Raw genomic sequence first — 12,387 nt, forward strand, 5'->3', positions numbered from 1 at the left:
GGTTGATCATTGAACCTGACAACCGCAGGATGGCGTGCCTGGGCGGGGCAGGGCGGGGCTGGAGCTTTCCTCCTCCATGATCAGACCTGGGCAGGTCCTTCCTCCTCTCTGGGCCCCGTTTCCTCATTCTTCCAACTAGGGAGGACACAAGGGGCCCTCCCAGTTCTGAACTCAAGGCCCTTTCAGCTCAGCCACGCCAGCTCCTCCTAGCCCCTGACCGTGGTGCCCTCTGTGGTCCTTCCTTCCTGTCTTTCTCAGGGGCGGAGGTGACAGTGCCCTTGTCCATGGCGGCTAGGTTCAACACGCTTTGGGTTTCTTCCATCTTGGAATTCCAAGTTCCTTGTATCATTCGCTAGGGATGAAGGACCCCAGACTGAGTGGCTTGAGCATCAGAAATTCAGCTTCCTAGTTGTGGAGGCTGAAAGTCCAAGGTCAAGGTCAAGGTATCCGCAGGGCCGGTTCCTTCTGTGGCCTCCCTCCTCGGCCTGTAGATGCCATCTTCTCCCTGTGTCTTCACATGTTGTCCCTCTGTGTGTGCCTGGCCCTAGTGTCCTCTGCTCCTAAGGACACCCGTCGCATTGCATAGAGCTCACACTGACGGCCCTGTTTTAACCCACTTACTCTCTAAGACCCCAGCGCCTAATGCACTCATATTGTGAGGTTCTGGGGGTTGGAGCTCCAACATATGGACATGAGGGGGACATAGCTCAGCTCATAACACCCCTCAGAGAGGAGAGGCTTCCGTCCCCTACACCCCTCGTGGGGCTGGGCAGCCTCAACAGAGAACTGATGATGATTTTTGTTGGAAATAAAAGCCGGGAGGGCACCAGAGGTGGGGAAGCCCGAAGGTTAGGGCCCCGGCTCACCCAACAGCACGCAGCAGGGGCCCAGCCTCCCCTGTGGCCCACGGCGGTGTCCACAGCCGAGGTCCACAGCCGAGTCCCTGGCCAGGTAAACTGAAATCGCCTCCTCATCCTAGGCAGGGGCTGCCCCTGAGGACGCTCAGGAGGCTTCCCGGGAAGGTGCTGTAAGGAGGACGGCAGGTCTCGGGGGTCAGGCAAGAGGTTTTCCAGCAGGTCCCAGCTGGTCAGCAGGACAGAGTGTGTCTTGTGAAGGGGGCTCCAGGCAGCGTCCAGTTCAAAGCTGGGGAGAGGAGGGGCCGTCAGCTGCCGCAGGAGGAGCTCAGACTTCACCTGAGAGCCTGGGCAGTCAGGGACGGATGTCACACGAGGGGTGGAGCTCTGTACGGGTGGGTGGGACAGCCAGGGGCTGAGCTGAGCTGTCACCCAGCTTGCTCTGGGTTCCCCGTTCCCCGCAGGACCTCGAACTCATGATCTCACGCGCAGCCCAGTCGTCCCGTTCCTCTGGGCAGCTGGGGGCCTCCTCTCCCGTATTGTTCATTGGGACCCTGAACTGTTCCGCCTCCCGCCCCTAGTCTTGAACAATTGCTTTGCAAATATGCTTCTGAGCAGTTTGGGGAAGGCCGCTTCCTGACCAACCAAAGCAAGGACCGTGTGGGCATCGTGGGGCTCCCACTGGCTGGCGGCCTGTGCCAAGCAGAGGGTCTCCTCCGGCTGAGCCTGCAGAGGGTCGGGAGGACCCAGGGTGCAGCGGGAGGCCACGGGACACTCAAAGGGGGCTACGTGGAGGGCACTTGTGACTCAGAATGCCCTTGCTTCTAGCTGCTTTGGCTGACAATAACAACAACAGGATAACGTTTACTGAGCTCCTCTCCGTGTGTGCCCTCAGAATTAGTTCACGTCCCCTTCCCGGCAGGCCCAGGTGATAGGAGTTATTCTCTGCTCTATTTTACAGGAAACCAGGGTCTAAGTCACTTGCCCAACGTCATGGATGAATGGCTTGGATAAGGAAAGGGAGCGTTTTGCTGAGTAGAAGAGAGGAAATCTACCTATGGCTTGGAGATGGTTTCATTGTCAGATTCTGGTCGATTGCTTCATAAACACGAGAGAGTACAAACTGGCACCTCCACTCTTTCTTCACAAACTTTTGAAAATTAAGAATTAGATGCCAAAGATGATTTTGCCATGGCACAGGCCTGTAATTCCAGCAACTCGGGAGGCTGAGGCAGGAGGATCGCGAGTTCAAAGCCAGCCTCAGCAATGGCAAGGTGCTAAGCAACTCAGTGAGACCCTGTCTCTAAATAAAATGCAAAATAGGGCTGGGGATGGGGCTCAGTGGTCAAGTGCCCCTGAGTTCAACCCCCCCCCCCCAAAAAAAAACCCAAAACAAATGCAGCATCCTAGGCTCATTTCACAGAGGTTCCCATTCGGGGTCTTCCCTGAGGCCCAGGAACCTGGGTTCCACCGAGTTTCTCTCACCCCCAGGTTTCTCTCCTGGTGATCCTGGGTCCACACTTTGGGAAACATCGCCCCATCCCTGGTCACTCACTGAGAGTGGCTCTGAGCTGCTCTCGCAGGTAACACTGGACCACGCACGTCCAAGGAGGCTGACTCTTGTCCTTGGCCCCGTGGTCTGTCCTGACTCACTGGATTCAGACATCTCCAGTGCTGAGCGGGGGCATCTCTCTCCAGTGTCGCCGTGGCTCCCATATCTGGGTTTCTGGGCTGGGGAGCTCCGAGGACTGCCGAGCCCCTCCCTAGGGCGGCGGAAGGGGCCTGCCTGAGTAGAACCTGTTTCCCTGCTGGTCGCACAGGTTTGGATGAAACAGACCTCAGGGTGGGACGGGCTTCAGAGGGAATTAGCCTTGGGTCACCCAGGAACCCAGCTGGGCCGCCCACCTCAGCCCTCCACCACCCCACCCCAAAGGGCGGGTTGGTGATGGAGAACAGAGGCTTGCAGATAAGCACTGGGCTTCCCAGCCAGCGACTCGGCAGCTACCCGGACAGCAAGCAAGGAGCTGCGCCCTTCACGGTCGGACCCACACGGCCTCTGTAAGGAGGAATCCTACTGCGCCTGGAAAGAGGGGCCATCCTGGGTCCAGGCTCACCGAGGACCAGAGCTCCCGGAACCTGCTCCAATACTCAGAGTCCTGACCAATGCTGGGCCTCAGAGGAAGGCCCTGGGCGACTTCCTGAGATACGAGACCCCAGGGAGGTGCTCAACCGCCCATCACAGGAGAGCAAGAGCGGGCTGTCCAAAGTGGGAGAAGTCCCTCCCCTCACCAGGCCCACATGGCCACCAGGCCCACGTGGCCACCCAGCACCAGGCACGTGGCTGATTGTAACTTAGATGTGCTCTAAACGCATAGGTTCCGGAAAAGAAGGATGTGAAGTAGTTCATGGGCATGTTTTGTGCTGACTGCATGCTACCATGGTGATATTTTGGGATATGGTGGGTTAAAGAAAACAGTATTGAAATCAGTTTCACCTGTTTATCTTTTTAATGTTCCTACTAGGAACCATCAAGTATGTGGCTTGCCTTTTCTTTCTGGGAGACACCGTCTCCTTCTCCCTTTCCAGACTGCCCTTGAGATCCGAGTGCAATATGTCCCAACTGTCCCCTCCACCCCTGCAACTGCAAACTGGGGAGGGGATTCGCTCCATTTGCTTCCTGAGCCCAAGTCAGAAAAAAAAAGAAAGAAAGAAAAGAAAAAGAAAGGTATCCCCAGCCGCGCCCCCTCGCCCCAGCCCCCTTGGCTGCTCATAACCATGGCAACGAGAAGGGAACTGTCTTCATCACTAGGGCTGCTGTAACAAGTCACCACAATCCAAGTGGCACTTAGTGACACTGTCCATCCAGTATGGGGACCTACCTGAGTACCGCAAAGAAGGTCCTCTTCCATGTGACCTGTGACTAACAAGCAAATGAAAAGAGGCACCTCAAGGGCAAGGCCACTGGACACGGTTTGTGCCAATGCTCCTGGTGCCCAGCAGGTCCCTCCCAGGATGCCTGGAGCCCAGCGCTGCCCTGCCCATGAACAGGAAGCCAGGAGGCTGAAGGGACAGTGCCTTAGCTCTGGGGCTGCTAGGCAGCGGGGGCTAAGACCTGTCCCCACGAGGCCCCCCGTGGCTGAGCTTGCTGCCCGAGGACATGGGAGCCACATGAAAGGGCTGGCTGAGTCACCAACTGTCAGGGACCTCCTGGATCAGAACCCCCCACAGGGACAGGGACTGCTCCCAGCGGCAGGAGCCCGGCCACCAAGGCACCTCCTGCAGCACCTCCTCCATCAGACCCCGGACGCAGGCCGAGGAAGCCCTTGGCCCCAGTGGGTCAGACGTCGGGGTTTTATCTGGAAGGTGAGCGTGACCCAGACTGACCAGGACCCGTGTGCCCTGGGGCATTGGGCTTCTTAGGGAGAGGAAGGGGAGAGGCCATGTGCTCTGGGACCGCAGTCTGCACACCAGGGCTGGACACCCCAGATCCCGAGAGGTACTCAGAGAGCTGGCTTGGTCCTGAGCCCCAGCGAGCCTCAGGGAGACGTGGTCTCACAAGGACCCGAGTAGACCTTTGTTGTCTTCATGAATTCATCAAGGGTCTCAGTTGCAAATAACAGAATCCACTCTGGCTGGTTAAACAGAAAAGGAATTTTCTTGAAAAAACATTAGGTAGCTCTCTGAATTCAGGGCAAGGAGACAGAAAACGTCGTTTGCTTGACAAACAGCTAGAGACATCCACCAAGCACCCCGTGGGGGGATGCTTAGCAAACGTGCGACACTGGTGTCCCCAAAGATCAGCTGTCTCTACACCAGGTTCACCAAAAGACAAGAGGGTGCTCGAGGGAATGGCCTCCTTCTCACGGAAGTCTCACAGGCGACGTCCGATCCGTGATCAGCGGGGGCTGGGATACAGAGCTGACCTCTACATTCATAGGTCACCCCATGGCCAAGAGGGGAAAGCTCTAGAAATGGAAAGATGTTCCAAGTTGGCGGGTGGCCACAAATAGGAGAAATGCCCCCCAGCACTCCACTAATGAGAGAACAGAGAGGCTGAGTGACTTTCCCAAAGGCCGCTCAGCAGAAATGGTGGGGCTTACTTAGATCAAGCCAAGTCACCTAGATATGGAGCTGAGGTCCCCTGGAAAGCAGGGTGTGTCCAGGTGGAGACTGAGGGAGGCGGGAGAGGTCCTGTCAGGTGGAGAGCCTGTGACCAGAGGCCCAGAATGAGAGGCAGGTCCTTGGAGGATGAGGAGGGCGGGGCGTGAGGCCAGCAGCGGGGAGCCAGCCCCTGCAGCTGCGGTAGCTGCTGGCTGGTACCCACTGGTCAGGCCAGTCCACTGTCCAGAACGTGCCTGGTTGGGGTCCCCAGTGCAGCAGGCACTGAAGGAGGCCGGCGGCTGTGGGTGTGGCCTGCTCCCAGCTCCCAGCCTCGTGCCCCCACCGGACCCAGCAGACCTCTGGGAACTGGGCGTCCTTGAGTGCGGCTGACACTGATGGTAAACAGGGACATTCCAAACCTGGAGGACTCAGAGCCATGCCGACCCAGGCGCCCGGCTCCCGAGGCCGCGCTGGGGAAGGCCGGGGAGCAGGCTGGGGTCCTGCCCAGCCCAGCTGTGGACACAGGAGTTCTTAGAAGATTCTCTGAGTGCCTGCTGTGTGCACGTGGGGGCTCAGGCATTCCTGACCCCACCCCCACAGACCGAGTGGCCCCGCCCATGGGAAGCCGTGCAGTTTCCATCCTCTCCTCTCCTCGGGGCTCCTCGAGGGCTGGGAGGGGTGGGGCGGGGCACTCTGAGCTGCTATCTCCCTGAATCTGGGCAGGGACTCTCTCGCCACCCCACCCCTGGATGCCTGGGGGACAGAAGCCAGCTGTCCCTAGGCTGGGCCCAGAGACTTGAGGCCCTCCAGCACCACTCTGGGGTCCCGAGTGGCATTCCTCCGAGGCTGGAATCCACACGGGGAAGGTACAAGACAAATATCTCCAGAAAGGTTTAGTGACGCTAGGCCCAAGTGGCGTTGTGGTGACAGGGGTGGAGTTGGCAAAGCTGCTCCTGACCCAGAGAAGCTTCTCTAGAACTGGGAGGGCCCAGGGCACAGGTACAGGGCAGGAAGGACACCCCAAGTTGCCTCAGGTGGCCTTGGGCCAGAGGAGCTTCCGGCTCCTGGCTCCCAGGCCCTGTCAGGGGACACAGATGACCTCAGGCTATTGTACTGGTGGCCCCCAGTGCTCCATCGTGTGGCCTCTGGGCAGGGTCTGAGCCCTTAAGGCAGCCAGCATTGGGTGCTGGTATCCAGAGGGTGCCCCAGAGTGCCCTCCAGCTGTGGGTACAAGACTCTGGGTCACCCAGCTGAGCGCGGCCTCCAGAGGAAGGGTTGGAACCCGCGTGGCCATTAGCCTCTGCTGGGACCTGCAGACCCAGGTGTTTACTGCCTGCTGGGAAGTGCTGGTCATGGGGAGCAGTAATTAAAACAGCCAGACGCTCGCTCCCCACCACAGATGGCTGCGGGAGCCCGGAGCTGGGTGGGGGACGCCCTGAGACCTGTCCTGATACTGGCCTGGCCTCCTTCCCTTTAGCTCTATCTTTGGTTTTTGCTTTTATTTTGGTCCTGGGGATTGAGCCCTGGGCACTCCACCACCGGCCACACCCCCAAGCCTTTTTGATTTGGGGCAGAGTCTCACTAGGGGTATTGCTCAATTGCTGGGGCTGCCCGAGTCTGCAGTCTTTCTGCCTCTGCTGCTGACGGCTGGGGTTCCCGCGGGCATGTGCCACCATGCCCGGCTACCTTTGTCTCTCTGAGCTCAGACCTCCTGAGGCACCGGGTGACCTGCCAGAGCTGGGGGGACGGGAGTGGGTGTGGTCCTGCTGAAGTCTGGTGGTCCCAGGCGTCCCTCGGGGGACCTGGGGAGCCTGGGGGTGCAGGGGGGCTGCCCCAGGAGGCAGCTCGCTCCGGGGCTCGAGGCCAGCAGCGTCTGTTCTCCTTGGGGCCTCACGGCAGTGACTCCCTTCCAGACCTGCAGGTTTGGCCCACGTGCTGTCCTGGGCTCCAGACCGACTTGGCAGCGGAGGGGAGGAAGCAGGGAACTTGGGAGTGACCGAGGCAGATGGAGGAGGCCGGAGCACTGTGGGAAATACAGCAGGATACAGCCGTGCAGGGCCCACGGGTCAGCGGAGCCACTGCAGGCGGGACACGGAGCATCTCTGGGGGCTTTGAACAAGGAGGGGTGGGTGGGCACGGTGCCCCTTGGGGAAGCCTCTCTGGGGCTATCTGGTCATTAACCTGGCCCCACTAGCCTGCACTCCTCTCCTTGGCCAGGTGCTCTCTGGTCTTGAGGTCCAAGGTCAGGGCTCTGCGGCTCTCTTGTCTGGAGCAGGTGAGGGGTACCGTGTCCCCACAAACTCAGCACAAAACACCTGGCTCATCAGCTCCCAGCCCCGCAGGCCAGAAGTCCAGGCAGGGGTGACCTCAGATCTCTGCCTGGTCTCACAAGGCTCATCACGATGTCACTGGGCTGGCCTCTTACCCCGGGGCTCTGGGGAGAACCTGTTCCCAAATTCAGATTGCCGGCAGAGCCCTGTTACCTGTCCCCGTTGGTCCGAGGACCCCATTTCCTGGCTGGCTGTCGGGGCGCCTCTGTTCCTGGAATTCTCCTGAGTGTCTTCTCCAGTGGCTCCTTCCGCCTTCAAAGTCACCAGGGAGGGTCCTGCTCAGTGAGCTCTCTCTGCCCCTCTCTTTTGCAACGGGGTCCTACTATGTTGCCCAGGCTGGCCTTGAACCCCTGGCTCCTGCCTGTGTCTCAAATCGCGGGGACTCCAGTGTGAGTGGTCCCCGACTTCTCCTTCTGCCACCAGCCAGCAAAGACCCTCTGCTCTAAAAACAAGTCTTTATTTTTAAAAATTGCCATATAAACCGTGTGTGTTTATCCCTTTCCCCTGAGGGGCAGGCGGTGGAGTCCAGCTAATCAGCCTCGGGGGTTTGTTTCTGTGGTCAGGAGGCTCCCCACCGCCCTGCGCTCCCCACTGCCCTCGGTGCGGTCAGGGCTGCTCCATGCGGTCATCAACCTTGCCCTACAACCCATCTCTTGAGGTCCTGCCTCCTGACTGCCAAGCTATGTCCTGTGACCCTCGGCTCCCAAATGGCCTCCCCTCCGAGCACCCCGGGCTCTGGCCCATTCACTCCCCTACTTCTAAGGGGGCGGGAGGCGCGGTTAGATCCACCCCCTTTTAGTGAACTCACCGTCCACTGTCCAATCATTTTTGCCGGGGGAGGCTCCAATCGCTGGAGTGACAGGCCTCAGGTCCCACCCTGCTGGGGGGGATGGCACAGGTGAGTCGCAGGTCGTTCTTACCATCCTGCCGGCCGCGGTAGGCCGCTGTCCCCCAGACGTGCACGGTGACTTCATCGACGCCTCCTTTCCAGAGCTGAGCCTGCTTGGGGTTCTGGGTCTTGGCTTTGGGCTCTGCTTTGCCCACTAGCTGGCCACAGGACCTGGACAAGCCACCGCCTTTCCCTGGGCCTCAGTTTCCCTACTTGTACACCTGGGAGATGGCACTTTGAGGGCTGCTCAACCTTGAACGCCCTTGAGAATCACCATGGGCAGCTTTTAAAAAATACCGTGCCCAGGCCCCACCTCAGGGCCCAGGCTTCACGGTCCAGGGCAGGGCCCAGACGGGTTTATCACCGTCTCCCCAGGTGACAGGGCCACCGCGGGAGCAAAACCCAGGCTGGAGCCTCCGTGAGGCAGCAGGGCTCAGCCCTGGCTGCACCTGAGGGTCCCTGGGGAGGTTTCCCCCTAAGGACTTGGACCAGGGCCCCTCTCCAGGGCCCCACTGAATTGCCAGAGGTGGGGTCCTGGTCACTGCAGCTCTCAAAAGATCCCAGGTGGATTCCGATTCCCTGCTTCCTGTCACAGGGTGGGATGGGATAAGAAAATGCCAGGTGAAGGAGCAGAGGGAGAGGGAGGGTGCAACGTTCTGGGTCAGCCCCAAGACCTTCCGTGGCCCTTCCCCGGGAGTCCCAAAGGGTCCAGAGGCCTGGGTTACAGCCTTTGAGCCTGTAAGTGCCTGTTTCTGGCTCTCGGACAAGAGCTGGATCACGGGCCCACTTCCAAGGGCTGGGGTTGCAGACGATCATGCCCCTGGGTGTCTCCAAGGTGTCCCCAAACTGCCACCAACCAGAAACTCTGGGAAGCTCCCGGGGCCAGGCAGAGCGGCCTAATCAATCCTCGAATCCTCCAGCCACAGCCTGGGGGCCTCCTAACTCCTCCGGGATCTCAGCCTCTGGCTCTCAGCTTGACCCTGGAAGCCAGGCCCCAGCCCTGTTCACACTGGGCCACCACGGCCACCGCTCATTCTGCACCATTTCCTTCCAAACAAAAGGCTTCCCCTTGGAGCAGATTGTAGTGCGGTGGGCAGCCCCGGGGCAGGCAGGGCCGGATTTCTGCCTTGGCCACTCCCTGGAGGTGGGAAGGGGGCCAGAGGACAGGGCTCGGCAGGGCTGAGGGCCGGTCGCTCCTGGCCTCCTGGGGGGAGTCCAGGCCAGGCAGCTTGGGCTCGAGCTGTCTGTCCAGGGAACCTGACGGTCAGGAGTTTTCTTTCTTTCTAGGAATAAAACAGCCCTGCAGGTGAGCTGGCCCTGACCCTGACCCCGACCCTAAGCTGCACGCCCTGTAGGGCCCCCGGGAGCGCCTCTCCAGGTTCGCCCTGAGTGCCCGGGCCTGGCCAATGCTCAGGAAGTGTTGGAAGATGGACAGAAGAAACCCACAGAGCACTTCAAAGCCTGAAGTGCATGCCAGACGCTGGAGGGCCTGGAAATGACCCATCCCCAGCCCGAATGGCATACTCCAGCACGATCCTAAGTGCTCTCTCTATGGGAAGTCACGTCTGCAATGACCCCGCGCTGAGCACTAGGAGTGCTCTCATTGTACAGATGAGAAATGAAGGCACAGAGAGGTCAAGGCCCGGCAAGGTCACACAGCCCGTAAGACCGAGCCCAGCTGGCTGCCTGTACTGTGTGTCTACGGAGAAACAGGGGCCGAACGCCAACTGCTCAGCTGGGTCACACCAGGAAGAGAAGTCCATCTGGGGACATTGTGGGTGCACCGGCATGGGGGCAATAAGGCTGAGGACAGGGGCAGAGGGACAAGGGGTTCCCGCTGAATCTTTAGGGAAGCAGCAGACTCCGCGGTGGGGAAAATCCAAAGCCCCAGGTCTAGGCCCCCTCTTCTCACACCCCAGACTCAGTGTCCCATCCATCCCCAAAGTGTCACCGTCTCATCTCCATCTCCAAGGGGCAAGATGGTCCCGAGCATTTCTCTTTATGATTCTATTAAGAATGCAGATTCCTGGCCAGGGTGGTGGTGCCCACCTGTAACCCCAGTGGCTCAGGAGGCTGAGGCAGGAGGATCACAAGTTCAAAGCCAGCCTCAGCAACCTAGTGAGACCAAGTCTCTAAATAAAAATATGTTTTTAAAGCGGGACTGCGTATGTGCTCAGTGGGTGAGCACCCCTGTGTTCCATCCCTGGTGTCAAAAAATATTACGTTCCTGGGGCTGGGGCTGGGGCTCAGCGGTAGAGCCTAGCACACGCGAGGCCCTGGGTTCCATCCTCAGCACCACATAGAAATAAATAAATGAAGTAAAGGTGTGTGTCCAACTCCAACTAAAAAAACCACGTTCCTATAGTCCCGTGTATGATTCTATTTATGGCTCTAGTCCGGGACATGTCACAGAGGTTGGGGGGTAGGGGAGGCTCGGACCCAGGGACAGGACTGGAGTCACGGTCAGACCAGGGAGACCAAGCCATGTGGCGCGCACAGCTGTGGCTACAGCTGGCTGGACATCTGGTCCCCTTTCTCTGCCACACATTCTTCCTGGCCATCCATGTGGGTGTGGGGGAGGTCCAACAAGGGGCCTTGCCCTGGCCATGGGGGAGCATGTGACCCACCTAGGCTGATGAGACAGTCCCTCCAAACCATCTGCAGCCCCAGGAAACCAGGGTGAGGGGGAAGGCAGCCAGCCTGTGGGTCCCTCCACGGCCTGCCAGGCGCCATAGCTCAGGGCTGGGGGCCCCAGCGGCACTTGTGGGCCTCAGAGGGCTCCGCCTGCCCCTGCCTCGCCTGCTCACCTCACTCCCTTCCACTCCACCACTCCACAGTCCAGCCACCTTCCACCCCTCAGCAGGCCAGCCTGTTCTCACCCCAGGACATTTGCACTTGCTGTTTCTTCCTCGTGGAGCATGTAACTCTAGACCCCTCTTCCCACGGTGCCTCCTTCTTGTCATCACAGCTTCCGTCAGGGAGAGCCTTCCTGCTGCCCGTGGAGCCCTGGGCAGGTCAGGGTTTACCTCACCCTCCAGCTGCACTTTCTTTGCAGCTACGCGTTGCCCCCTCTAGGTATTTTGCCAACTTATTTTCTACGGTTCTTTTTGTCCATCTCCCTGTGAGTGACAGAGGCCTCCACAGAGCCCTTCTCGGGGTGTCCCGCCTCACTGCCTCCCTGGGCCAAGCAGAGCCCCTGGCACTTGGCTGGTGCTAAACACAAAAAAACAAAAAAATTAGTCTGAATGGACCAATGGGATGACGGGGTGCGCCAGCCGCAGATGGTCCTCCTGGGGGGGGGGGCACCGCAGGGAGGGAGCTCTGTCCTGTCTCCAGATGTCGGGGTGAGGCCCAGGGACAGGAGAGGAGGTGCACGGCGGCCTCCCTTCCCTGGGGCAGAACCAACTTCTCGGAGCCCAGATGCTGGTCAGGAACCTGGGCTTCGGGGCTGAGAACCCTGTGACCAGCGCAGGGAGGGAGCCCACTGTGAAGCGCCCCTCCCTCCCCTCCCCCAGCATCCCGGACAGGCCTGGCCTCTCTTCCGTGGGAGACCCCCACGGGGGTGGGAGCTGCCTCTGCAGGCCTGGGGCCCTGGCAGCGGGAGGGGCGGAGCGCATCTGGACGGCGCGGACGAGCCGGGGCCTGCGGCTGCCCGTCGGAACGGTCCCAGCTGGCATGTGGGTGGTGTGGTCCGACGGGTCGGGCGAGTGCTGGGCGTGGGCGGTGAGCGTGCCAGCCTGGGAACGGCGACACCCCGCCCCCCGCGACGGGAGGCCCTCCTGGGGGACCTGGCCTTCCACCCTGTCTGCAGCCCATCAGCGCTGACCCGGGTGAGCCGCCAGCCCAGGAGACGTCGAGGCCCCGCACCTCTCCAGGACCAGGGAGGGGCGGGCGCGGGCACCCGAGCTGGGCTCCCAGGGGCGCCACCCTTCGTGGTGGAGGTGGGGCGCACTCTGGGGCTGGAAAGGCACAGCCCGGAGCCCAGGGCTGGGGCTGAGATCAGTGGATGAGGCCAGGAGAGAGCCTCCAGGGCGGAGCAGCGAGTTGGGGGTGGTCATTAAGGAGGAGGAGCCCTCAGACCCTAGAGTCTGGCTCTGGCCACCTGCTTAATTAGCTGATCCTCAGTTCCCTGAGCTGTCAACTGGAGATCACAGCGTCTGCTTCCCGTGAGGTCTTCAGCACTTAGTAGGTGCTCACTGATCAGCACAGGGCG

At 60.2% G+C, this 12,387-nt stretch overlaps 1 protein-coding gene across 1 annotated transcript in view; it reads left to right on the forward strand.

Moving 5' to 3' along the window:
- Window positions 1-12,184, forward strand: part of Tekt5 (tektin 5) — a 62,624-nt gene extending 50,440 nt beyond the window's left edge. Inside the window, exon 8 of the mRNA XM_071605746.1 lies at window positions 11,690-12,184. Within this exon, the coding sequence (XP_071461847.1) occupies window positions 11,690-12,184 (495 nt within the window). The remainder of the gene's footprint in view (window positions 1-11,689) is intronic.
- The last annotated feature ends 203 nt before the right edge of the window (window positions 12,185-12,387 follow it).

Source organism: Marmota flaviventris, chromosome 19 (assembly GCF_047511675.1).
Source record: "Marmota flaviventris isolate mMarFla1 chromosome 19, mMarFla1.hap1, whole genome shotgun sequence".
NCBI lineage: Eukaryota > Metazoa > Chordata > Mammalia > Rodentia > Sciuridae > Marmota > Marmota flaviventris.